Source organism: Salvelinus alpinus, chromosome 25 (assembly GCF_045679555.1).
Source record: "Salvelinus alpinus chromosome 25, SLU_Salpinus.1, whole genome shotgun sequence".
NCBI lineage: Eukaryota > Metazoa > Chordata > Actinopteri > Salmoniformes > Salmonidae > Salvelinus > Salvelinus alpinus.
Genome location: NC_092110.1, coordinates 15,456,776 through 15,484,289, shown reverse-complemented (window position 1 = coordinate 15,484,289; position 27,514 = coordinate 15,456,776). Strand labels below are relative to the sequence as shown.

General features: G+C 42.9%; 3 protein-coding genes and 1 pseudogene across 5 annotated transcripts in view; 3 read left to right on the top strand and 1 right to left on the bottom strand.

Annotated features, from left to right (window-relative positions):
* The window catches only part of atp10d (ATPase phospholipid transporting 10D), a 32,208-nt gene extending 23,207 nt beyond the window's left edge, over window positions 1–9,001 (top strand). For both annotated transcript variants that reach the window (XM_071365750.1, XM_071365748.1), the window contains exons 11-21: window positions 32–205; window positions 397–1,206; window positions 3,404–3,530; window positions 3,787–3,971; window positions 4,072–4,327; window positions 4,481–4,683; window positions 4,799–4,999; window positions 5,128–5,208; window positions 5,443–5,547; window positions 5,733–5,920; window positions 6,066–9,001. In XM_071365750.1, coding sequence (XP_071221851.1) covers window positions 32–205; window positions 397–1,206; window positions 3,404–3,530; window positions 3,787–3,971; window positions 4,072–4,327; window positions 4,481–4,683; window positions 4,799–4,999; window positions 5,128–5,208; window positions 5,443–5,547; window positions 5,733–5,920; window positions 6,066–6,309 — 2,574 coding nt within the window. In that variant the 3' untranslated portion in view covers window positions 6,310–9,001. The remainder of the gene's footprint in view (window positions 1–31; window positions 206–396; window positions 1,207–3,403; window positions 3,531–3,786; window positions 3,972–4,071; window positions 4,328–4,480; window positions 4,684–4,798; window positions 5,000–5,127; window positions 5,209–5,442; window positions 5,548–5,732; window positions 5,921–6,065) is intronic.
* Window positions 9,002–9,368: 367 nt separating this feature from the next.
* dapp1 (dual adaptor of phosphotyrosine and 3-phosphoinositides) lies at window positions 9,369–17,821 on the top strand. Of its 2 annotated transcripts, none has more exons than XR_011670653.1 (9): window positions 9,369–9,580; window positions 15,598–15,720; window positions 15,834–15,967; window positions 16,121–16,251; window positions 16,367–16,414; window positions 16,499–16,561; window positions 16,695–16,780; window positions 17,022–17,288; window positions 17,427–17,821. XR_011670653.1 is itself a non-coding variant. In XM_071365751.1 (9 exons), the coding sequence occupies exons 1-9, from the start codon at window positions 9,528–9,530 to the stop codon at window positions 17,448–17,450; spliced, it is 750 nt and encodes a 249-aa protein (XP_071221852.1). In that variant the 5' UTR covers window positions 9,378–9,527; the 3' UTR covers window positions 17,451–17,821. The 2 variants fall into 2 exon arrangements, 1 of the variants encoding a protein (XP_071221852.1); XM_071365751.1 differs by having other exon boundaries at window positions 9,378–9,580; window positions 17,201–17,288.
* A 2,621-nt stretch (window positions 17,822–20,442) lies between these two features.
* On the top strand, window positions 20,443–22,594 carry LOC139553046 (protein YIPF7-like; annotated as a pseudogene).
* A 1,352-nt stretch (window positions 22,595–23,946) lies between these two features.
* On the bottom strand, window positions 23,947–24,882 carry grxcr1b (glutaredoxin and cysteine rich domain containing 1 b). The gene is made up of 2 exons (XM_071365031.1): window positions 24,376–24,882; window positions 23,947–24,012 (listed from the first exon to the last, which is right to left on the bottom strand). Exons 1-2 carry the CDS (start codon window positions 24,802–24,804, stop codon window positions 23,947–23,949), a joined length of 495 nt encoding a protein of 164 aa, XP_071221132.1. The 5' UTR covers window positions 24,805–24,882.
* Between the last annotated feature and the right edge of the window lie 2,632 nt (window positions 24,883–27,514).

Here is a 27,514-nt window from a genome sequence, read left to right as displayed (position 1 = left end):
ATGAGTTGTCTAATTCCTATCTTCCATCTAGGAGAAGGATGTAGTCCCGGACCCTCTCCTGGTGCAGAAGCTGAACTGTCTGACCTCCCCGCTCTTCCTTTTGACGGACGCCAGTATGGAGCTCACCTACATTGTGGACTTCTTCATGGCTCTGGCCATCTGCAACACGGTGGTGGTGTCCTCACCCAACCAACCCCGCCATGTGGTACGTAACATAGCCTCATTCTAATAATTTTAAAAAGAATGGTACATATTTGCAATGTTTTAACTCCAAACAATGTCCATTTGTAGTCCTCGAAGGGGGAAAGCACACACTGAATATAACAAAAATGTACATGTTAGAACAGGATTGGTGCCAATTCCATTTTTAAATTATCTTGTCAATTGCATTCCCAGGTCCAGGTGCCTGAGGTCTCCCGTACCCCCCTTAAATCCCTGGAGGACATCAAGATGCTGTTCCAGCGTTTCAGCCTCCCCCGCTTCTCCACACTCTCTCCTCCACACACTACAGAGAGTACTCGCAGCTTCACCAGCAGGCTCTTCGCCAGGGGCAAGCCAGCCTCCTTCACCCCCAGCCCTTCCCCTATCCCCACCAAGAGGGGTACAGATCCAGACGGGGAGCCTAACTTTGAGGCCTCCATCCTGATGATCAAACCAGGGCTGGCTGGACCCCCTGGAGAGGATGGGGACCAAGGGGATGAGGAGGGAGAACATGGCTCTTGGAAAGGCGAAGAGGACAAGATTGTACAACTCAACCCAGGGGCCTGGAGCGGGCTGGAGAACTCTAACGGAGCCCAAGACCCTCCCGGTGAATTTGGGGCAGACGAACTGATCTATGAGGCGGAGAGCCCAGACGAGGCGGCTCTGGTCCACGCGGCAAGGGCCTACCACTGCACCCTGCGGGGACACTCGCTGGAGCGCCTTCTGGTGGAGCTGCCGGGGATGGGCAGCCTGGCCGTGCGCCTGCTCCACATCCTGCCATTTGACTCCACCCGCAAGAGGATGTCTGTGGTGGTCCGCCACCCACTCACCAAGCAGGTGGTGGTCTACACCAAGGGAGCCGACTCAGTCATCATGGACCTGGCAGAGTCACCTAAAGGTGCTGAGCAGTCAGAGAGCAGGCAGGGTCACATCAGAGAACAAACCCAGAAACACCTAGACAACTACGCCAGGGAAGGCCTTCGCACCCTCTGCATCGCTAAAAGGGTACAGACGTCTACAGTGGTTCTGGTTTCTGTACCAGCTTAGAATACAATAGTTTATTGTACTCAGAAGATTACATTATTTTCACAAACTTATCAAACAAACCAAGAATATATTACCCAAAAATGTCACAGTGGTTGACTGGTGACTTGTGCAAACAGGTGTTTTATTTTTTATTAGATTTTTATTGACCCATCTTCAGAGGATAAAATAAAATTAAAAAAAATTTGTTACATATGTTTTGTTACATATACAGCACCAGTCAAACATTTGGACACACCTACTCATTCCAGGGTTTCTCTTCATTTTCTACATTGTATAATAATAGTGAAGATATCAAAACTATAAAATAACACATATGGAATCATGTGGTAACCAAAAAAGTGTTAATCAAAATATATTTTAGATTTGAGATTCTTCAAAATAGCCACCCTTTGCCTTGATGACAGATTTGCACACTCTAGGCATTCTCTCAACCGGCTTCATGAGGTAGTCAACTGGGAATGAATTTCAATTAACAGGTGTGCCTTGTTAATTTGTGGGATTTATTTCCTTCTTAATGCGTTTGAGCATATCAGTTGTGTTGTGACAAGGTAGGGGTGGTATACAGAAGATAGCCCTATTTGGTAAAAGACCAAGTCCATATTATGGCAAGAACCATTTCATCAAGACATGAAGGTCAGTCAATCCGGAAAACTTCAAGAACTTTGAACGTTTCTTCAAGTGTAGTCACAAAAACCATCAAGTGCTATGATGAAACTGGCTCTTATGAGGACTGCCACAGGAAAGGAAGACCCAGAGTTACCTCTGCTGCAGAGGATAGAGTTAAGAGTTAACTACACCTTGGATTGCAGCCCAAATAAATGCTTCACAGAGTTCAAGTAACAGACACATCTCAACATCAACTGTTCAGAGGAGACTGCGTGAATCAGGCCTTCATGGTCGAATTGCTGCAAGAAACCACTACTAAAGGACACCAATAAGAAGAAGAGACTTTCTTGGGCCAAGAAACACGAGCAATGGACATGAGACCGGTGGAAATCTGTCCTTTGGTCTGAAGAGTCTAAATTTGAGATATTTGGTTCCAACCACCATGTCTTTGTGAGACGCAGAGTAGGTGAACGGATGATCTCTGCATGTGTGGTTACCACCGTGAAGCATGGAGGAGGAAATGTGATGGTGTGGGGGTGCTTTCCTGGTGACACTGTCAGGGATTTATTTAGAATTCAAGGCACACTTAAACTGCATGGCTACCACAATATTCTGCAGCGATACACCACCCCATCTGATTTGCGCTTAGTGGGACTACCATTTGTTATTCAACAGGACAATGACCCAAAACACACCTTCAGGCTGTGTAAGGGCTATTTGACCAAGAAGGAGAGTGATGGAGTGCTGCATCAGATGACCTGGCCTCCACAATCAACCGACCTCAACCCAATTAAGATGGTTTGGGATGAGTTGGACCGCAGAGTGAAGGAAAAGCAGTGCTCAGCATATGTGGGAAGTCCTTCAAGACTGTTGGAAAAGCAGTCCTTATTAAGCTGATTGAGAGAATGCCAAGAGTGTGCAAAGCTGTCATCAAGGCAAGGGGTGGATACTTTGAAGAATCTAAAATCTATTTTGATTTGTTTAACACTTTTTTGGTTACTACGTGATTCCATATATGTTATTTAATATTTTTGATGTCTTCACTATTATTCTACAATGTAGAAAATAGTAAAAAATTAAGAAAATCCCTTGAATGATTCGGTGTGTCCAAACTTTTGACTGGTACTGTACATTTTTAACACATTTTTCATACATAGAGATTTTATACACAATATTACTTAACAGAAATATATTTTTTTAAATGTATATTACATTTGGATACATAGTACTCAGACAGATCCAGGACACATTATATAGTATTTTCATTCATAACTCTTATAGATCATGAGTTTTTAATCCCACCGCTCAGCTACTCTAAGTCCATCCCACCATAGACCAGCCTTGCTTGATTTCCACGTGCCATATATTTTTCAACTGTGCTGTGATGTTTTACAAAGATTCTGAACTGTTTCTATTCGCATAGTATCCACAGATTGTAAGATAAAGTTAAATATTTTTGCTAAAAGTATTATGTTGTTGATTGATTGACTATGGCTTTGAAAATCGCCCAACAGTGTTATTTGTAGGGTTTATTCTATTGTGCTGACAGGTTTTGGAGGAGGAGGAGTATGAGCTTTGGTTGAAGCGTCATGCGTTTGCGGAGACCAGTATAGAGAACAGAGAGGAGCTTCTACTGGAGTCTGCACAAAGACTGGAGACCAACCTGACTCTACTGGGTAAAACACCATACTCCACAGACATGTTTTATTTGCACCATTAGGAGAATAAGGGTGATTTATTAAATGTATTGCTTAAGTACTAGTCATAGGGTCCCAATCAATTAAAAGTACAGCCTGTAACTTTCATAGTCAAAAGTGCTGCTCCTACACTGGTTTATAACCTGAAGGAGGTAAATACAAGCAGCAACTTGGTTAGGGGCTAGCATCAACCAACTGCAATGGCTGATTGTAGTGTTACTGTTTATGTCTCCAGGGGCAACAGGGATAGTGGATAGACTCCAGGAAGAGGTCCCAGAGACCATCGAGGCACTACAGAGAGCAGGGGTCAAAGTATGGGTCCTCACTGGGGACAAACAAGAGACTGCCATAAACATTGCCTGTGCCTGCAAACTACTCAGGTCCACAGACCAACTGCTGACAGCTAATTGTGGTAGCAAGGTGAATGTTATCCTGATAGTCTGAATTATTTGTACTCTTTCAAATTACTTTCCTGTCATCCTGCTGTGTATCTTCCTTATCCTGGTGTGTGTCTCTTCAGGAGGCGTGCAAGGCCTTGTTGTTGGAGCTGCGGACGGAGATGGAGTGCGGAGAGGCAGCTGAGGGCACGTCGGGCTTCACCCTGGTTGTAGACGGGCGCACGCTGGAGTTTGCCCTGCAGGAGGACCTGAAAGGGGACTTCCTGGAGCTGAGCCGGTGCTGCAGGGCCGTGATCTGCTGCCGCTCCACCCCCCTGCAGAAGAGCCAGGTGGTACGGCTGGTACAGGACCAGCTCCGAGTCATGACCCTCGCCATAGGTCAGTGGAAGAGTCGGTAACGCTTTAATAAATGAGTACAGGATCTACTGTATACATATTTATACACATTTATAAGGCATTATAAGTAGGAAAAGCCCTGTCTTAGTGTTTCAAATGTAAATTTCTTAAGTCTGGGGCATCCTTTTTGTCTAGGTGATGGAGCCAATGATGTCAGTATGATCCAGGTAGCAGATGTTGGCATTGGGATATCTGGCCAGGAGGGCATGCAGGCTGTGATGTCCAGTGACTTTGCCATCTCCAGGTTTAAACACCTCCGCAAGCTGCTGTTGGTCCATGGACACTGGTGCTACACACGCCTAGCAAACATGATTCTCTACTTCTTCTACAAGAATGTGGTAAGAATATATCTCACTCACTCACCCACACACAGACACACACATAAAGACACATACACACTCACTATCTCTTTATTTTCTCTTCCTCCCTCCCACTCTCTTCCTGTGTGTGTAGATGTATGTAAACCTGCTGTTCTGGTACCAGTTCTTCTGTGGATTCTCGGGGAGTGTTATGACCAACTCCTGGGTGCTCATCTTCTTCAACCTCCTCTTCACCTCCGTCCCTCCCCTTCTCTACGGGATCCTGGACAAAGACGTGTCTGCAGACACCCTCATTAAGTTACCGGAGCTCTACAAATCTGGACAGAATTCCAAGGTATGTGAAGGTGGAATCTGGTAGTATTAGGACAAAGTTTTCCAACTCCGGTCCTTGGGTACATTTCTGTTCTAGTCCAGCACTAACACACACACTAATTCATATCTTTTGTTTATTTATCTCTCCAGGCCTACCTCACTTCTACCTTCTGGCTGACAATGCTGGACGCTATTTACCAAAGCCTTGTCTGTTTCTTTGTTCCTTACTTTGTGAGTAGATTTACACTAGATTTGCACTAGTAGTTGTATTCCCATTGATGTTTTGTGTTCTGTGTCTAAATTGTGTAATCCTATACCCTGAGAATGGGTCAGTGAGGTGGTGTTGTTCTCTGTAATCTGGGTGTAGTTTCGGTTTAATACGGCATCATGTCATTCCCTGCCTATAAAGACATCAAAGGATTTCCTCATTCATAATGAACTTTTTTGGTCTTTATTTTTGGTCAGGCATACGCAGGGTCGGATGCAGACATGCTCTCCTTTGGTTCTCCTATCAATGCCTCGTCCCTCCTCATTATCCTACTGCACCAGGTCATCGAGAGCCGCACACTGGTGAGACTCACACCTGACCTGACCCACCCATAGGCTGATAATGATACTGCATTTTGAAGGGGGCAACTAGTGGACTACACTAGTGTGAGGCATTTAGCTATAAGTGCACCTGGGATCCTGTTATTCCATGTTATGTACTCTATTTATATTCCTATGTTGATCTGTGCTATGTTCCTGTGTTACAGACATGGCTACATGTGTTAGTGCTGGTGGGTAGTGCTCTCTTCTACTTCTCTTTCACCCTGGTCTTCAGTGTGGTGTGTGTGACGTGTAGCCCCCCCAACAATCCCCTTGGTGTGGACAAGCTACAGATGTCCCAACCACTCTTCTACGGAGTGTGTGCCCTCACCACCATGCTGGCACTGCTACCAAGGTATACACTCACAAACACAGTGGTGCCAACCTTTTTCAGAGAGAATTGCTGCTCGATTTGAGACCCACATCATAAAACCATCTTCAAATAAATAATAAAAACGTACAACTTTTATACCTTCCCATTCTCACTGCCACTCTTTCAGATTCCTGTTTCAGGCCCTGCACAACAGCATCTGCCCCTCTGACACAGTGAAGGCTGCTCTGATGGACCAGCTCAATCCAGATGACTACTGTAGAAGGATGCAGCGCTGGAACCAGACCCAGAGTAAAACCAGGGGTCTCGTCATCAACGTGGAAGACTCAGACATCAAGGTCCCTGACCCTGACTTCAGACTCCCTTCAGAGCTGAAGGAAGGCAGTGCTGCCACTGGCTCTTTGCTCTCCTGACCTCACAGAGGCTACAGGGGGTGGCTACCACAGGAGGCTGCTGAGGGGAGGACGGCTCATAATAATGGCTGGAATGGAGTGAATGGAATGGGATAAACCACATGGAAAACATGTTTGATATGTTCGATACCATGCATTAATTAAGTTCCAACCATTACTATGAGCATGTCTTACCCAATTAAGGTACCACGGGCCACCTGTGGTGGCTACAGGGGGAGGCTGCAGGGTTCAACCCTACACCCTTCAAAACTAGCTGTCTTGCATGGGTTGCTCACTGATGATGATGGTTAAGAACACCATGCTGTCTATCCATGGGAAAGAGATGGATATGTTTCTTGCATGTGCCTAGAGTTGCATTAACATGGAGTCATGGATGTATAGCCTCTCCTGGTACTTGAGAAAAGATTGGTGATGTGGACTTTTTGTATTTTTTCTTATGTAACCTTTATATAACTAGGCAAGTCAGTTAAGAACAAATTCTTATTTACAATGACGGCCTACAGGTGAATATACTGAATCCACACAAGTGCGTCGAGGGTAAAGACACATTAGACATTCATAAATGTGTCTCTGCGCTACGCTAGTACTTTGACACAATCAGGTGTGAGGCATAGTGCACTACACCCGAACATTCCGCTAGGCGTGGTACATTCGGGCCCCCTTCAGAGTACACTGAGCATGTAGGGAACAGAATGCTAGTAGTTATCATAGGCTTAGTCCCCAGTAGCTAGTTACTCTCAGAAGATTGCTTATAGATTGATTTAGCGACTGTTTAACTCATCCTGTCACAGAGTTATGAATGGGAGCTGTGAAACAATCGCTATGTGACGTGATATCAGAGGGTTGACAAGCTTTTTTCTTTTTTTTCATGAAAACATGTGTACTGTACTACACTGGTTACATTCCTCTACTGAATTATGTTACGCAATTCCAGGTAACGTGAAAGAATATTTGAATGTTATTTTTTCTGTCATTTACACTGCTTGGTTGAGAATGGTGAAACGATATGCTGGAGTGCGTGCAATGTTTGGAATGTGTTTACAATCCTTGAGCTGCGTACACTTCTTTGTTAAGTTAGCATCAAGCTATGACTCGTTTTGTGTTTACGCACATCTCTTTGTTGTTGGTGTTTCTTAAACAAACACACCAAAATGAAATTGTGAGCAACGCATATTATTGCATATGAACCGTGGCGACGGGGAGGTCACATAAAGTACCAAAGGCATAATACCCATAAAATGGTTCCAATCGTTTTTCCGCCCTTCATTTTTCTCATGGGAGACTTTAGAAACACTTAAAATAAGAGCTGTGTTTCGTGTAGCCCTACCCTGGTGTGACGTTTTGATAACCGTGTAAATCTCTCTAGGACAACAAGTGACTTTTATCAATATATTCGCATGTATTTACTCCCCAAAAATGAAATGCTAATTAGTTGCTAATGTGGCTATCATATAGAACTACAAATGCCATGATGATCTGGATTAACTATCTGTTTGCTAAATTTAGTATTGAATAAATTGGTTACATTTCTTTAAATTTACAATTCTGTGAACTGTCGTGTGCCAGTTTTAAATTGACACAATACCTGTTAGCAAAGGTGTCAGCGAGAGATGACGTGCAGGAGCTTGCAGGGATTTGTAGTTTTGTATAATGTCTACTTTGATGCTAATTAGCATTTTTGAATCTGAGAGTAAATAGAGATGAATATATTGATAAAAGTCACCTTGTTGGAGAGATTTACATGGTTATCAAAACATCACACCTAGGTAAGCTTAAACAAAACACAATCCTTATTTTAAGCGTTTCTAAAATTCCCTATGCGAAAAATTAATGGTGGAAAAACTTTTCACCGCTAGGTTTTATGGGTATTATGACACCCCAATGCAGGGCTCTATAGTTGGGCAAAATCCGAATGCTGTACAGTGGCCTTACCCTCCTAACCACTGATCTCTGTGGCTTGGGTAGGTGATAACAGTATGTAAATGTATGAATCACACTTGAATCTATTTTGACAGGAGTTTACATGGATTTGGCATGGACCTGACATTTCCCACCACTATTACCTACCAACCCGCACTTAGCTGTTGTCACGTTCGGTAAAGGAGCCTTGAAGTACATTTAAACATGGGATGTATTGATTTATTTAACCTTTATTTTCTCATTGAGGTACAATCTCTTTTTCAAGAGAGACCTGGCCAAAGGGCAGCACACGTTTAGTTAGAAGACAAGGACCAAAATGCAATGTAAATTTACACACTGGAAGTTGAAAATGTAATGTGGCAAGATGATAGAGATCCTGGGGCTTCTAAAGCAAGACAACCAAAAGTGCAACTTAATAGGCGTAAGTACGGGAAGAGGGTTCAGATATGGCCCTCCTGTATGTGAAGTAGGCTTTACAAATGTTCTCTTGAGTTTGCCTGGACAATGCCATTGCCATTTATATCTGCTTCTGAGAAGTGACCTCTATGCAACAGCCTCTACCACATGCAAATCTTCTTTAGATTGATTAATCCTCAGTATTGTATGTGGTTAAATTAGACTCATATTTTTTTAATTGTTTTTTACAGTAAAATCCTGCTTGTCAAATCCACGCAACATGGAAAGGGCAGCTGATTTGACCTATAGTGAAATTGTAAAAGCAATGATTATAAATTAGTTGCTTGTTTTTAATAAAATCATTATTTTATATCAACTTACTTCCAAATGTGTTTACTGCTGTAAATACATTAGCAAATCACATGGTCTGTGTCATGTAAATTTTTTAAAACTTAGTGTTGTTAAATGTCATGTTCATTTGTGTACAATAATGAGGTTTATTATATGCCAGCAAACTACTTAATTTGCCTAGTATTCTAAACAAGTGTTAAGGGGTCTCAGTCAACCCCTCTTCGTCCTACCCTCTACCACTTTATTTATTTTGAAATATAAAGAACAGTGTAATCCTACAAGCAAGCTGTGGACTTTGAGATGCAGTGGGCACATCACTATGGCACAGCCATACCGTAGGCTTACAGTATGTTCTGTTTTGTTGTGGAATGACGTAGCATGTCTAATTTAATCTTCCCAGCCAGCAGCCGAGACAACTTCCTCGTATGGTAGTTTTATTTTGGTCAGTCAGTGTGTCGATTTCGGTCTGTGCTTTTAGAATGTTGAGTCGACTCGGTAACCTGACAGGTGGAGACTGAGAAGCGCACAGGTGAACTGCCATCGTTTACACGATGAGCTACTACAGTGATACGCCAAGTGTCGACGATGAGTTGGAGTCGTTAGGGTAAGAATGTCTTAATTATAATTTTGCCTATTCGTAAATCTTATTTTAGAGCATACCCGATCAAAAGGAAATTAAAGTATTCTTCATGGGCAGTGCGTTTTAGCATTGTTCAGGAAGGAACGTTAGGTCAATACCTGAAAGGCGTTCTAGAGAAGGAAATCCCTTTAGGCATAGTATTGTTTACAACCTCAATTTAAAAATGCATGATATAAAGCCATTGAATCTTGAAGAATATAATTTAAATGCCTAATATAAACTACTTCAACTGTAGCCTACCCCACCAGAACCCAATATATGAGCTTGTTTTACTCCATTGTTTGTTAACAATATAAACACGGTATAGTTTCAAAACATGGTTAAAAATATATCTTTATCAAACTGGTGTCCTTGCAGCTATAGTTCCGTAGATTCATTTGAGCGGTTACATTTCTCTAACTCCAGTCCCATCCTTTACCCAAAAAGTAGTGGGGTGATCGCTTTATTGTTGTATGAATTCCAAACTGCTCCTTTGAATAAAGGAAAAATAAATATTCAAGTTCTCACTACATGACATTCTGTTGTACCTATTCTAGTGCAGGCGTTGGCGTTGAGTTTATTGAAGTGTGAAATAAGTACGACTCTGCCATCTGCAATGCAAATACCCAACTTTCACATCCACATTAGTTACAGTGATTTTTTTCTGCAGCTGTCTTGTTTGTTTGGGGATCAACAGCTTTGTCTCAATGTCAGAAGTGGGTCAAACCATGAAGTGACCTCTAAAGTGCCTTTGCATGGTGAAGTCACTTGAGAACAATTGGTCAGTGTTTCATACACACACACTGCAGCTGTTCATTACATGGTGGCACTTTACTTTTCAGATCTTACCGTGTGCATGTTTCTCTTGCCAATAATTATTTGGGTTTAACATGCACTTCCTGCTAGTCTGTTGCACCTTAGTGGTATATGGGATATGTCCCCAGCGTATTCATCAGAAGCCTTTATTACACTACGCCAGCCATGATTGGCTGGACTTCGAGACGTGTGCGCCGGGGAAGGATGTCCCTCCTATCCTATAAATGTCCAATGCAGCATCTCTGAGTTATTCAAACACCTCTTCTCGCTTTTCATCAGAAAGCTTACCTCGACACGACTGCATTTTCCAGATCTAGCTAAACTGTCCACAGACGTGAACTTACAACTCGCTCACTGGGCGCTATTCTCGGGACTGTGCGGTGGTGACAATTTTCATTTTCCTTCACCATAGTTAGAGGAAAATTATTTGAGGGAGGAACATGTACAGCTGTGACATGGCTAACTCGTTCACGACCAAGTTAGCTGTATCCAAACAGTGACTAGTCGTTAGCAAGCTAGCCACCACGCTAGCTAGCTTTTGTGGTTTTACTTCGACAAGAAAAGTTTTACTAGCTACACCAAGCTATCTTTTCTAACCTGTTGTTTTTTGGAAACGGTATCCGGCCATCACAACAAGTGCCACGGAGATAGCTAGCGATTAGTGGGTTATCGGACTAGCCTACCACACTAGTTTTTTTCTGACAGCTAAAAAAATAGCATCCAAGCTATGGTGAAAAAAGCATCTCCCACCCCAAACGAGGAGAAGCTCCCGGCACGAATCTGCTCCTATCGAAACAAGATATCGGCTAAAGACACCCACTCTGTGTGCTCCGCTTGCCTTAGGTTGCCACATGCCCAGGAAGCCTTCCCTGACTCCTGTCCACACTGTGCCCTCTTCACTGTGAAGAGCCTCCGTCGCAGGCTAACATGCCAAGCTAGCCTGAGTCAACAGGACCCTAACATGGGGGGCCGGCGTTCCCGATTGCTCACCAGAGGTGATGGATATCCAAACAGGGAACCGTAAAGTGACGGCTAGCGCTAGCTGGGGAGACCAGCTCAATTCCATTGCCCCACTGTTGGAGGACTCCAGCAACGACCTTACGGCCTTCCTGCCGGGCTTCCTGATTGGAGACGATAACGACTCCAAAGGGTTTTCCGACAGCCTCCTTTCGGAATCATCGAATGGAGACGAAGACTCCTTCAACCCTCAGGCCAGGAAACCAAGCCTCCTGCCAGGGAATCCGAAACCGGACACGCAGACGGGGCGCCATCCCCACCAGTTCTCGGTGTGGACCTGCAGGACGTGTGCAAACGCACTGCGAATAAACTGGTGATTCCCTGGCCCAATGCAGTAGCAGAGACCACCACGTCCCGGTAAGAGGCTACCCAAAGCCAAACGGGCAGTCAGGCGATTACTATCAGTCTTCCCAGAATGCCTGGAGGAGGTTACCTGTACCTGGAGTACACCTTTCTCCTTCAAGAACCCTGTCTAAGGTAGTGGGATTGGACTGTGTTGACATGGCAGGGATTGGGCTTGCCCACACGCCAGCCATCGAACCCCGGGTGGCTTCCAATCTACACCCCAGCCAGAAGTCCTCCGTGACCTCGACTGGCCCCACCTTACCAACCAAGTACGAGCGCTTCCAGTCCTCTGTGACAGAGAAGGTCTACAGGTCGGGCGTCACAGCGGTGAGGGCTCTCAGCGCCGCATCCATGCTCTCGGCATATCAAGCTGAGCTACAGGATGAGCTAGCGGTCACACTGGAGCCTGGTCTGTGGGATGAGATCTGTATTGCCACAGACCTCAACCTGCGTCTGCTTAAAGCCACTGTCCAGGCGTCAGGAAGAGCGATTGGGCTCATGATATCCCAGGAGGGCTCGATGGCTCAACCTATCCACGGTGTCTGATAGTGAGAAACTGAAGATCCTGGATGCTCCAGTAGACCCTAAAGGCCTTTTCGGTCCCACCGTCGAGATGATGCAGAAACGGTGCGAGGAGAAAAAGATTGAGGGTGAAGCCCTCCAGCTCTGTCTGCCCAGGAAGACACAGCCCAGTGCCTCCCCTGTGCCTTGCCACACCTTCGCCCAGGCTGCAGCAGGTCGACCCCCCTCGACCTTTAAGAGTCCAGGGCAGCAGAGAACCTTGGACCCTAAGGGCCCCTGGTCTAAGAACCCTCCCGTCCCACCCATGGCACCAAGGAACCAGCCTGCCCCAAACCCCACCCAGGGTGTAAGGAGGAAGAAGGGTATGGCCTAGCAATGTCCCCATTGCCAGAGAGGCGAGAACGGCCACCCCCAAGCGCAGTTATATCTCCTCCGCCAATTCTGAGCCTGTTCCAGGATGCAAGTTCCCAGGCACCTCAGTGTTCTTTCCAGCGTATTGGGTCCAAGTCGGTGGTCACAGAGTACAGTGAGAAGAGACAATGTTCAGGTGGATGCTTCTACAAGGCCCCTGTCTAGTCTAAAACACTCCCCAATGTCAGTTCACATTAAAAATGTTAACACTAGCGCAACCAGGCTACAGGGCGCAGTCAGACATGTTGTTTCTCACAAAATCAAAACAAACAGGGTGCTTCCCTACAACGCCATCAGAGGGGGCTACCATTCCTTCTGTGGTGATAGGCCACATAAGCGCTCTCCAGCTACGGGCCAGCCGAACATGCACAGTGCGTCGCGGACTGTCCTACACTCTCCCCTGGCAGATGGTGCTGCTGAACCGTCTGTGGGGGGAGGCCCGGTCAGCCCTCTCTTGGAGCGGAGAGAGAACTGGCGGGCATGCGCCATGTAAATCTGGGTACAGGGCACGATAGACAGGGGATACAGACTACAATTCGCTATCACTCCGCTTCGTATCAAGGGAATTATATGCGCTCAGGCTCAGGGGGAATCAGCGTGTGTACTCCGGAAGGAAATCACATCGCTAATAGAGAAAAGGGCAATAAGAATTGTTCCTCCAGAGCAAAGCCACTGCGTTTTTTTTCTCAAGATATTTCCTGGTTCCCAAATAGGGGGGCGGCATACGTTCGACACTAGATCTACGTCCTCTGAACAGGAACATGAGAAAGTACACGTTCAGAATGTTGACACACACTGCTCTGCTACGTTCTGTGCGCCCAGGCGATTGGTTCGTATCCGTCGACCTGAAGGACGTTTACTTTCACATCTCAATATACCCTCTTCGCAGGAAATTTCTCAGATTCGCTTTTCAATGCGTAATCTACAAATTTCTGGTACTCTCTTTTGGCCTCTCACTGTCACCTCGTGTTTTACGAAGTGTACGGAGGCAACCATAGCCCCAGAGAGAGGGACATTCGGCTGATGACGTACATAGACGATTGGCTGCTGTGCGCGCAACCGAGACCAGGTCTTAAAACACAGTCAGCTACTATTGGAACACCTAACATTTCTAGGTTTCAGAATGAACACAGTAAAGAGCGTTCTGATTCCCATGCAGACAATCTCTTTCCTAAGTTTCCTAGGCTCTTTCCAATCTCTTTCCTAGTTTCGGATTCATTCAAAGCTCGCCTTTCAGTGGAACATATAAGAACATTTCAAGATTGCCTAGCACTGTTTCGCAGAGGGAACCTGGTCTCTTTTAAAACATGCGCGAGGGGAGATTTTCCATCCTCACCCAGAACGTTTGGCACTCTGGGCCTGGCCTGTGAATGGTTCAACTTGAACACAGCTGGGCTTCCCCAAAATGTAATTTCAACTATTCAGAGTCCCTTTTATAATTGTAAATGGCTCATGTTTGAGGAATGGTGCACTAAATCACAGACAATGCCATTCCAGTGCTCTGTCCCGGTAATCCTGAGGTTTCTACAGGAATTATTAGAAAAAGGAAATGCTTTTTCTATTATTAAGGTATATCTAGCAGCTATTTTGGCTTGTCATGTGGGTTTTGGGAGCACGACAGCGGAGCAACAACCCCTTGTCACCTGTTTTCTCAAGGGTGCACGTTGTTTGCGTCCGGTATCCAAACAGCTTGCCCCGTCATGGGATTTATCAATTGTTTTGGATGCTCTATGCCAACAACCTTTTGAGCCCTTGGATCAGGTGGAACTGAAGAGGCTTTCATTTAAGACCACGCTATTACTAGCATTGGCCTCCGCGAAGCGTGTAAGTGACATTCACGCACTCATCATGTGCACAATTTTCACCTGGTAACAACAGGGTATCATTGCGGCCTAACCCCGCCTTTATCCCTAAGATTATTAACCCATCTTTGATGTGTCTTCCCCTTGAGCTGGTAGCTTTTTATCCCCCACCGTTTTCCTCTCCGGAACATCAACGGTTGCATATGTTGTGCCCAGTACGCACTCTGCACATCTACATGGACAGGCCTAAGGGATTTAGAAAATGTGATCAGTTGTTTGTTTCCTGGGCGAAACCTCACACGGGTAAAACGCTCACTTCGCCCCCACTATGCAGTGGGAGAGGGGTTGTTATGTCCTTTAGCCTACACAAGTAAGGGTCTTCAGTCTCCTGCTGGCCTACGGGCTCATTCTACTAGAGGAATGACTACGTCCTGGGCTTTATTTAAGGGCATATCTAGCCAGGATATTTGCTCAGCAGCGAGCTGGGCTTCGCCTAATACATTTGCGAAGTTTTATATGCTCGATGTCACTGCACCGACCCTAGCGCATACTGGTTAACGTGTAGGATCTTCTGAGGGGCAAAGCCCATTTGTGTGTAATATCGCACAGGGCAGTCGGTCGTCAGGATAAGCTTGTCTGGCAATACAGGAGTCAGTATATTCCATAATACCAAAACAAATACTTGAAAGAGAACTTTAGGTTACGACCGTAACCCCGGTTCTCTGATAGTATGAGTGAGGCATTTCACCAGACCACCCTCCTTGCATGAGCGAGGAATAGGTGTTGCTTATTTTTGAATGACTCAGAGATGCTGCATTGGGCCTTTTTTATTGGGTAGTAGGGACAATCTTTTCCGACGCACACGTCTCGACATCCAGCCAATCATGGCTGGTGTAGTGTAATAAAGGCTTCTGACGAATACGCTGGGGGCGTATCACATAAGTGAAATACCTCACTCATACTATCAGAGAACCGGGGTTACGGTTGTAACCGAAAGATTTCATGAGTCTGCTCACCATTCACATTAGTGATGCATGTCTGTTAGATGCTATACTCTGATTGTCTTTGTCTGTCTTCCACCTTTCCCAGATGGTACCACTTTGACCTGTCCCGCCATGCCGCTGAAGCTCTCCTCCTATCCAATGGGAAAGATGGCAGCTATCTCCTCCGAAACAGTCATGAGGGTCCTGGCAGCTTTGCCCTCTCTGTCAGGTGGGCCTACCTATCCCATCCCTCTTAAAAAGTAAAACGTCTCCCTCCCTCTTCCATGCCCCATTTCAGAAGGATTCCCATTCACCACATGCTTTTTTTCTTTCCTTATACAGAGCCAAGGATTCAGTTAAACATTTCCATGTGACACGGAAAAGCAGTGGCTACGCTTTTGGCTTCAATGAGTTTGCGTCCCTCCAGGACTTTGTCAGCCATTTTGCCAACCAGCCTCTGCTGGGCAGTGAGACAGGTTGGCTTGAGACCAGTTCTTCAGACCTTACTGAATCCAAAGTCTAAACCTAACCATTTCCCTGCTGTTTATTTATATTTTCAACGACTGAAATATATCCCTTGGTATACCCTCAAGACTCCTAACCTGAACCTTGACCTTTCACTCAACCAGGAACCCTCATTGTTCTTAAATGCCCATATCCATGGCGTGTAGAAGAGCCGTCCATCTATGAGTCTGTGCGGGTTCACACCGCCATGCAGACAGGACGAACAGAGAGCGACCTGGTGGCTAACGCTCCATCGGTATGACCACAAGCTCATTTATTAGTGAAGCAAACATAGGTTAATCATAACATAATTACTTAGGTCAAGTATCACAAACCTCATGATATTGTTTTTTTAATGATTTTGTTCACAGTTTGGAACAAAGGAGGGCTATCTGGTCAAGTTAGGAGCAGTCGTAAAGGTGAGAGAAATAGGCAGCTGTACAGACCAGGTTTAGTGGACTGTTCTGGTTGAAAGACTTTCAATTTATGTTTTGTTTTTTCAGAACTGGAAGCAGAGGTGGTTCACATTAAACAGAAATGAGCTCAAATACTTTAAGGACAAAATGGTGAGTAGAAACCATGTCTCTGATAGCAGTCATGGTTTATGATACAGATGTAATATTATGAATGGCTAGATTTTATTTGTCAGTGTTTGTGAGAGGATGGTGTTGCCATCTCTCATTTGCTCTCCTGTCTTAGTTTGATGAGCCTATTCGCACCATTGATCTGACAGCATGCTCTGCAGTCCAGTTTGACTACTCCAAGGACAGAGTCAACTGCTTCTGGTGAGAGCTCCAATCCACTGAGCCAAGAGTGGGCCTACCAACTCTCGTGATTAAGGCCTTTACAGACTATTGACTAACAATTAATAATACTGTTTTGACTACAATACACTGCTGTTGAAGGTCAGCCTTCCCTTCAGTTTTTTTTTTTGCCACTGGTGCTAGTTTCATTGTTCAATCTTGAATTTGGTAAACCTCAGTGGGCATTTTTAAACATATCTGTTGGTTTCACTTCCGCTTACAGAGGAATATAAAATATGGATCATGGTGGCCGATGGCAGTGGCAGATAAGAGGAAGTGCAACCAGAGTGATGACAGGAGAAGTTCTAACCTCCACTCAGCTACTTTATTTTGTTGCTGGGTCTCTTTCTGTAGCTGTTGATATTAAACCTAGCATTAATACTCATTCGGTCTCTTATTTAGTTTGGTGTTCCCTGAGAGGACATTTTATCTGTGTGCCAAGAGTGGTGTGGAGGCAGATGAGTGGATCAAGATAATACGATGGAAACTGGTGAGCCCATAATCCACTATTACTATTCAAATGTATAAAACAGAAACAAAGCTTGAACTGGCTACCTTAATCCAAATGCTTAACTAATGGGAGTAGTGCCAGAGCAAAATAGCCTAACAAATTAATGTTTGTTTTCAGTCACAAATAAGAAAAGGAAGATGACAACATGAAGAGGAGGAGCCAAAAGAGGCATATTCTCACAGTGAACTAAATTACCTTAAGTCTGGTAGCTTGTCACTCCTGTTATCCTCAGAGATCCTTTCTGTTCCACAGATGACTGGCTGGTAACCCAAGACAAAAGACAATTGGGCTCTCTGACCATCAAAAAATGGCCATGTAATTTTCAGGATATGCACAATGACAATGTTTTGGATCTAATCGTATTTTTTTGCGATAGATTTGAGTTCTTCCAGGAATTTTATTTTCTCTAGATTGATATCTTTCACTGGTTGACATTCACTTGATCTTAATTTTACTTAATTAACAAGATGTAACCCTCATACTGTGAATAAATATTTATTTTAATAGAGAAACTAGCAACAAATGAGTCAGTTTATTAATTACAAACACGAGAAAGGAAGGGGTTACATTCAAGTACTAGAAAATTAAGGCAACAAACACAGCATCATGACACTAACAACATGTGCTGTATCTATGTCTTTCAGCAACAGAGCTCTCTGTATGTGTGGGTGCGCATGATAGAGATATTAAAAATTTAATATTTTCAGGTAGATCCTTTTTTATGACTGACTCTGTCACAGAATAGTCCCATTGCTGTCAAGGTGATACACTCCTAAGCAACCTCCACTACCTGCCGTAGCTCTTCGATTAGTGGTACGAGCTCCTTTTCCAGACGGATAATCAAACCTACAAACAACAGTTTGGATAACACTTCAGAATGCTGTACTTGTCTTCATTCATGCAGAGGATATATAAGTAGAGATCTTTATCTTACCTGTGTTGGCACTACTGCTTGCGATGAAATTGATCACCAATGGTAACCGGTTAAACTGCCCAATCTGGAAAAAAGTGAGATTGTCAGCATAACAAGGCACATGGGTCAGTGTTTTTCAATCTATTCTTGGGGAGCACCAGGGAAGGCACTTTTTTTTGTTGTTCTAGCCCAGCACTAACACACCTGACTCAACTAATCACCAAGCCACCCCAGGCCTACATCCTTTATATGTTAGGTCCAGATTGTATTTACCTGGCATGTGTTATAGTAGCAGATGATACTCTTGTTTTTAGAGAGCCTTAGCTTACTGCCCTGGTCGGTGGCCAATGCAAAGGTGGAGAGGAAGCCTGGCCATAGAGCATATTCTGGTGCATTATCTTTCGCCACTGAAGGAGAATGCAGCAGGTACACTGAGCACAACACATTGGACAAGGACAAGAAAAGGTCAACTAAATGACCTAGCTTTAAGAACAAAACACAGTTGTGAGGGAGACCTACCTTTAATAACTGGGACACCATCCCTATCTGTCACTATGATTGCATGAAGACCCTCAAAACTGGTGGATAAGGAGAAGAAGAGCAGCACATGACATAACTCCTTTGTCATAATTCAAACTACTGAAATTCACTTTTCACATTAGGGATTCCCAAGTTCAATATTAGGTTTCAGCAACAGAAGAATCACAATGAACACAATCATACAACAAACAAACATACCTTGGTAACAGTTTGTACAAGTATCTCTTCAAGTCCTGCAACAAAATGTGTCAAGATAGAGACAAGATAGGTAGCTACCAGGGGTGCAACTATGGTTTTAGAAGTGGGGGGAGGCATAGTTATTATTTTTATTTGTCACATAAACACTCCAAAAAGCCTACCCTACCACTCGGAGCTGTCCTAAAGCACACCGTTGCCTCATTTTGTATCACATTCCAATGATAAAACTGGGGGGGGGTTTACCCCTTTTTTACCCCACTGTTGCCACTTTTTTAAATGCAACTTCAGAATGTAGGGGGGGGAAGTTGTGCCCCCAGTGAAAGTTGTGCCCCTGGTAGCTACTACACTGGTGTAGCAACTGGCTATGACTTCAGCTAGCTAGAGATTAATGTAATCAATGATTGTGTTCAAATAATTTATACTTACATCAACCATGGTGGAAATATTACGTATTTTATTCCACCGTCAATTGCTAGAAGAGAACTGAATTATGGTAAGAATGTCTGTAAATGTTGAGAATATCAGCAGGTCTTTTTTGTGCTCTTCCTAGCTTTCCTTGCTATTTCGTTGACAGCTAATTTATCTCCAGCTGATACTAGGTTTAGCAAGGTAGCTAGCTAGTTAGCTGGACTTGGTGGTTTTTCATATGTAGAACAAAATGTAAATGTATTACTACCTTGTAAATGTATGAATGCTAATCCACTATTACCCCTTTTTTAAATTATTATATATTTTTTATTTTAAGTAAGCAGCTTTGCCCACAGGGAAATCATATGACTGGCTTAACCCATGTTGAGCCAGCAACATCTGATTTAAGCTGTTCGAAAATCCTTCAAAATAAGAGCCATGTAAACAGTGGAAATTGTTCATTCTGTTCAGTAGCACCCAGTATCCAAAACCATTGCATTTCTGCAACTGGCTTAATTTCCATAAGACATATTACTAAACCTCGAAAAAGGAGAAAAAAAAGAATAGGAAATTAAGAAATAGATTAGATAGAAAGTGGGCTACTTAGTCTACTTCTCTGGGGTTATCATGCCCCCAGCTCAAATAGAGGAAACTATTTATACATTTGTACATCCCCACACAGCCTTCAAATGTTCTTTCAAATCTCTCCCCTGACAACATAACAGGAGGTCTTGCTCAGAATTTACCTCAAGGTTTGAAATCTGAACTCAACAATAAGGCAATCCCAGTAACTAATTATGATCTGGCCTTAGCAGTTTGAGTGAAACCTGCTGTTTGAATATCTGACATGTATTTTCTGCTGTAGTGTCAGTATTATATTGACCAAAGAATGAAGCGCAATAGGTCATCTATTTGTATTTTAATTTGTATCTTATAAAATTGTGATTTGGTTGGCAACTCGTTTCGTGATATAACATGTGGGAACTGAGCAGCCCTCCTCAAAAGGGCCCCTTACTTCACTCTACTGTTACAGTAATGATCTTTATCTTCATCTTTTCCACCTACTCCACAGCAATGGGGGACTTTCAGAAATGTGAACAAGACTTCTACCAGTCAGGGTATTACATCGATGATCAGGGACAGGTGGCCTATGACTACAATGGCTATAACCTTAACCCAGAGTATGAGTAAGTACAGTTGAAGTACAATTAACGATGGTCATTATGGCCAAACAGTTCTATTTTTGTTTCATCAGACCAGAGGACATTTCTCCAAAAAGTACGATCTTTGTCCCCATGTGCAGTTGCACACCGTAGTCTGGCTTTTTTATGGCGGTTTTGGAGCAGTGGCTTCTTCTTTGCTGAGTGGTCTTTCAGGTTATGTCGATATAGGACTCGTTTTTACTGTGGATATAGATACTTTTGTACCTGTTTCCTCCAGCATCTTCACAATGTCCTTTGCTGTTGTTCTGGAATTGATTTGCACTTTTCGCACCAAAGTACATTCATCTCTAGGAGACAGAAAGCATCTCCTTCCTGAGCGGTATGATGGCTGCGTGGTCCCATGGTGTTTATACTTGCGTACTATTGTTAGTACAGATGAACGCGGTACCTTCAGACATTTGGAAATTGCTCCCAGGGATGAACCAGACTTGTGGAGGTCTACAATTGTTTTTCTGAGGTCTTGGCTGAATTCTTTTAATTTTCCCATGATGTCAAACAAAGAGGCAGTCAGTTTGAAGGTAGGCCTTGAAATACATCCACAAGTACACCAACTCCACAAGTTGACTCAAATGATGTCAATTAGCCTATCAGAAGCTTCTAACGCCATGACATCATTTTCTGGAATTTTCCAAGCTGTTTAAAGGCACAGTCAACTTAGTGTATGTAAACTTCTGACCCACTGGAATTGTGATACAGTGAATTATAAGTGAAATAATCTGTTTGTAAACAATTGTTGGAAAAATGACTTGTGTCATGCACAAAGTAGATGTCCTAACCGACTTGCCAAAACTATAGTTTGTTAACAAGACATTTGTGGAGTGGTTGAAAAACGAGTTTTAATGACTCCAACCTAAGTGTATGTAAACTTCTGACTTCAACTGTAGGTCTTCTCATCTTCACATCTGTTTTTATTCATCTGTTGTGTATTTGTGCAGAGATTGGCATGAATTCTGAGCACATATGGCAGAAGACGTTGGCAGTGCTGAACCCTATGATCCCAGCAGATGGCAGCATCATGAATGAGACCGACCTGACCCTATTCTGTTCTGTATTGCTCTGGGTGTCACTTTACTCATGGTGAAGAACCTCCCCAATAGCTCATGTCCAAGTGTGTGTGTGTGTGTTGCATGTTTTCACAGCTCAAGTCATCATGATTTACTATTCAGATAAAAAATATTTGTAGCTTTGCTGTATGTAACTGTGCATGTACTGTACTGAAAGTGTACTGTTACGAAATGTATTTACTCTTTTATATAGGCAGGCAAATCCCACTTTGGCTATGTCTATGGGATCAGTACCATCGGCTGTATGATGATCTACACCCTGTTGACCCTGATGGGTTCCCTGTCTGTGTCCTATGGCTGTGTAGCCAGCGTGCTGAGCTACCGCCTCCTCCCCATTGTGGCACTATCTGCATTTGCAGTCGTCTTTCCCCTACAGCGAGTAGGCCTTTCCAGTCCAAAAACAATTAAAAGGTTGCCTAAATAATATTGTACAGAAAAACACAGTTTGCTCATCTTGATTTCTGTTCTGTTATGTCCTTTGTTCTGTCAAATTTGACTTTTGATTTACGTCCAGAGGGATCATCGGAACGATCCTGGCCTTGCTGGTGTTTGGCTGGTGCAGTCTCTCAGCTTCCAAGATCTTCATCTCCACCCTGGCTATGGAGGGTCAGCGGCTGTTGGTAGCGTACCCCTGTGCCCTGCTCTATGGAGTCTTTGCCTTGCTAACAGTGTTCTGAAGGCCACTACTGTCACTGACTGTCAACAGAGATCCAATTTCTGAAGCACTACATTTGGCAATACATGTCTGGTATGGGTGTCAGTCTGGTATTGAGTTATAGTTATATATGGAGTTTTGTTTGTGGAATTTCTAGATTAAAAAAAAATGAGGCTCAGTTTTTCCATAGGAGTTACTTAACATTGTGAAAAATGTCATCTGGGTGTGTAATTGGTTGACATTTGTGCATTGGAATGTGCTAATAAATGGAATTTGAAATGTTACATTGTGTCAAAAGGCAACACTGACTTCAATTGAAATTATGGAACTAACGAACACCATGTTGAAAAGCTATAAAACTTTATTTAAGATTGATTTTAACAGTATAATTCACTGTATCTTGTGTCTTAAAAAAACATACATTCAGGATATGAAAAAACATACATTGAGTATAACATATTTGGGGTGGCAGGTGGTTAGAGCATTGGACTAGTAACCAAAAGGTTACAAGATCGAATCCCCAAGCTGACAAGGTAAAAATCTGTCGTTCTTCCCCTGAACAAGGCAGTTAACCCACTGTTCCTAGGCCGTCATTGAAAATAAGAATTTGTTCTTAACTGACTTGCCTAGTTAAATAAAGGTAAAAATATATATATTTCATCTGGGAAATGAAAGAAAAAGCTAGAATTATTACCAGTGTATAAACTTACAAACCTACATGGTTCTTAGTCTTCAAAATACAATAGTGCAAGAGCATGGTTAGAGCATTGGACTAGTAACCAAAAGGTTACAAGATCGAATCCCCAAGCTGACAAGGTAAAAATCTGTCGTTCTTCCCCTGAACAAGGCAGTTAACCCACTGTTCCTAGGCCGTCATTGAAAATAAGAATTTGTTCTTAACTGACTTGCCTAGTTAAATAAAGGTAAAAATATATATATTTCATCTGGGAAATGAAAGAAAAAGCTAGAATTATTACCAGTGTATAAACTTACAAACCTACATGGTTCTTAGTCTTCAAAATACAATAGTGCAAGAGCATGGTTAAGCATGGTTTTACTATATAAAGAATGCATTGTTCTTCCAAGAATACAGTCTTAAATGATTTCATCCAATTTACACTCAAAAAGCAGCCCACTTACAAAAACATTTAACCTTAGAAAGTATTTATAAACATCAGCAAAGAAATATGATGCTCCATTCTGATAACTTTTCCATGGTGAAGTACATGTTGTCTTACAGTCATAGGACTGTAACTTTGTGTTAAAGTGGGGTTTTTTACTGATCAAAAACAGATTTGTAGGACATTAAGATTTTTATTTTGAATTCATCCATTCAATAGCACATGTCCAATACAGGGTTTGGCATAGCTGATTTACACAGCCTCTAGAATAATGGTGTATTTAGAGGATTAGTCTGTTCATAACTGTAGGGTTTGGATCTCTACTGTATTGGATTTAGGATTGCTTGATTATTCCCTATTATCTCAACCATTCAGGTCATAAACCATAAGGGACTAGGGGGAGTAATTGAGACACTGGGCCTAGTGTGACTGTCCCTGAAGTAAATACATAAACACAAATCTTGACGACCAAAGGTTGTGTGTTATAATAGCCAGCAGAGTCAGTAGACCCAGTCTCAGTTCCCATCATCTTTTTCCCATGGTATTCTTTTCAGCTGAGGTCGGCTGCCACGCAGGTTACCCTTCAAGACGGCAGGTAGAGAAAGAAACAGATAAATGCTGTTGTAAGTACTGTAACAATGTGTACCTTCACTGTAGTTACCCTGTAATTGCATAGGTATTAGGAACACACTGTAAAGTGTGACTAGAAAGGGGAATTGTTATTAAAGGGGAATTTTACTGAAACAATTTTTTCATATATTATTCATTAGTCCGCTTTTGATACATTGAAGTTTTATACTGCTTTCAAGTCTCCTGATGCCCTAAATCAAACATGATCCAAAAGTCTCATAATGATGTGTTTTGACACTGTGTGACTTTTCCCTAAAGTAAACACAAGCCTGCTAGGATAGCTATGAGGAATATAACATTGTTAAATTACTCACTGTATACACGTTGGAGAGGTTGGAAAGGTTGTTGAACAGTGCTTGACCTGCACTGACTTTGTTCTTCACACCACGTACAGTCCCATTCTTGCTGCAGATATTAATGCGCTTGTTGCTAAAGAGCAGCTCCTTTTTGGTGCTAGCGTACATAAGCAGGTCATCCGGATCACTCCCGCAATCATCCGGCGCTGTGCCCACCAGCCCACACAGATGCCCATTTGCCTCGCTGGTTGGTGGGGAGCTCGCCTGCTCGCTCTCCGAGTTGCTGGTGCAGTCCGAGTCAACTGAGTCTGTCACTGAGCCACACAATGTCAATGTGTCATCCTTGAAAACCTCAGTTAAAATGCGACCACTATTTGCAGATGCCACCCGAAACCTTACGGTTCTCTGAGCCTTTTCTTTGTCTTGTCTTGAGGTTGTGCCCTCCATTGGAATGCAAGAGGGTGTTTTACATGTTTTACATGGTCAACATCTCTCTTTCAGTGAAGTAAGATGCATTCTTGTAAGATTAAGCCATACCCTTATGCTATTGTTAATTTTCCTCATTGACATGAGCTAAGTCAGCTAAGTCCAAAATGGTCTGAGTAAGAAAACTAGACACCAAAATGGTTAATAATAAATGAAGTTCTGCCATGGTAACAGTTAAAACAGGCAAACAGTAAACTGATATCCCCATGATGCATAATTAATTAATTGATTGGTCAAATATGACCAAATAGGCAACCGTAGTTGAGAAGTCACTGCAGATCAACAACCCACCAGTTCTTGTGCCCAGTGTCATACCTTCACAACCTCTCATCAGATGAAAGCTTCAGCAACTTTGAGGACCTATTATAATGTTATCAAGCATTCACCTGTTGTATAGGAGCATCTCTTTATTGTAGCAAGAGCAGGTTCCGTTAAAAAGGGAAGAGCGGAATCTTTCCTCAAGGCCTTGATAAAATATTTCCCAACTAAATCTTTGCTGTCATCGACATAAAATCACACAGTCTGTCTGGGTGAATCAATTACAGCCAAAGTAAGAGCACAGAGTTTAATAATAGAATGTAGTGTAATATACTTTTTTGTCGAAAATTTATTGTGGATTATCCCTTTAATTTGAATACCGGAAGTGACCCTATTGTCCTGCGGAAAAACCCAAACACACGTGTCTACCGGTGTCTCCCACCTACATTCTACCAGCAAGAATAAGCAAGACGTAGAAGGAATAAGGTCGTGACCACGGCGATTTCACTTCAAAATAAAAGTCTCGCAATGAAGATGGTAAAAAATTATACAATGGTCGACAATTCATAACATTTTGTGAGCAAATGTATTTTGCAAATTAATTTCGTTTAACAATATGGAAAAAGGAAAATAGTTAATCGCCTTTACAAATAATATTATAGCATTGACATTATTGTTAACAGCATTAAAAGTAAGGATTACTAGATAGTTATCATGGTAACAGCAGTAATACAAATAACAAAACATTATTTATCTACTGTTAATAATAATAGTAATAACAATATTAATAATATAATTATAATAATCAACTTTAGAAAACACTTTTAAATCCCATTGTTAATTAGCCCATTCGTATTGCACGATGTTCAGTATGTTTTTCATATTGGACATACATATTGCACCATACACAATTTCATTCTGTATGTTGTGTCGCAGTAAAAGGGGGTTCCATTCTACTCTGAGCACTTCTACTTTTCAAATCCACAGAGTTTACACCCAGAGGAGTATCGCTGCTCATTCTACAAACAATATGTTTATTCAAAAAATAATACCTAAAGGGGTCCTAAAATTCAAAATCAAATTGCTAAATGATCCATGGTATGATATGTTAGCTTAGTACCCCTACTTTGATGCTAATTAGCAATTTTGAATCTGAGAGTAAATAGAGCTGAATATATTGATAAAAGTCACCTTCTCCAATTGAGATCAAACCGACACACCAGGGTAAGCCTACACAAAATACAGCCCTTATATTAAGTGTTTTTAAAATCCCCCATGGGAAATTAATGGTGAAAAAACAATTGGAATCATTTCCCTGTTGTTGTTTTTGTACTTTTACCCCTTTTTCATGATATCCAATTGGTAGTTACAGTCTTGTCCAATCGCTGCAACTCCCCTACAAACTCGGGAGAGGCGAAGGTTGAGAGCCATGCATCCTCCGAAACATGACCCTGCCAAGCCGCATTGCTTCTTGACACACTGCTCACTTAACCCGTAAGCCAGCCGCACCAATGTTTCGGACGAAACACAGTCCAGCTGGCGACCGAAGTCAGCTTGCAGGCGCCCGGCCCGCCACAAAGAGACGCTAGAGCACGATGGGAAAAGGATATCACGGCCAGCCAAACCCTTCTCTAACCTGGACGCCGCTGGGCCAAGTGTGCGCCACCTCATGGGTCTCCTGGTCAAGGCCGGCTATGACATAGCATGGAACCTCGGCCTGTAGTGATGCGACACTCGGGAGGCCCTTTTCACTGTTTGACCGTTAGGTTTAAAGGGTATTATGACACCTCCACCGTGTGGCTCTATAGCTAGCTGGCTGGCTATACATCATGTTACTCCCTTGACACTGCATATAATATAAATCAAATGTTTTAAATGATTTATTCTAGAGTCACAGAAAAGGCAGAGAAAACACAAATATTGGATCTGGTAAGTCTACTGTCTTGTCAGCTAGCTACTTATTTGACTTGCAATTAGTTAGCTAGCTAGCTAGTTTCCTAGCTACATAGCAACCTTGTGTTTTATAATGTTTTCTCTTTGCTACAGCCAGACAGCCTGATACAGTCCAGAGCTGAAAGTGACGAGAACGACGAACCAGAGAAAAGTCGACATATCAGAAGTTGTTGTCAACTCTCAGCTGCCCTGCAGACCACGAAAGCGAAGATGAGAAGAGTGTAAAGGATAAAGAGGTGGAAGAGCATCTCAGTGAAGGCAAGTGAAAGTGTGAAAGTGCACACTGATTGAACCATAGTTTCGCTTGCAGATATATTGAATATTGGTTATGTCATGATTGTTGTTTGACTTTAGAACAGTCATGGAGTGCAAATCAGATCAGAATTTAAAATGAGAATTTTCTATTCTGCTTGATTTTATTAGGCAGTGACGGTGAGGAAGATGAGGAACATCAAGAAGC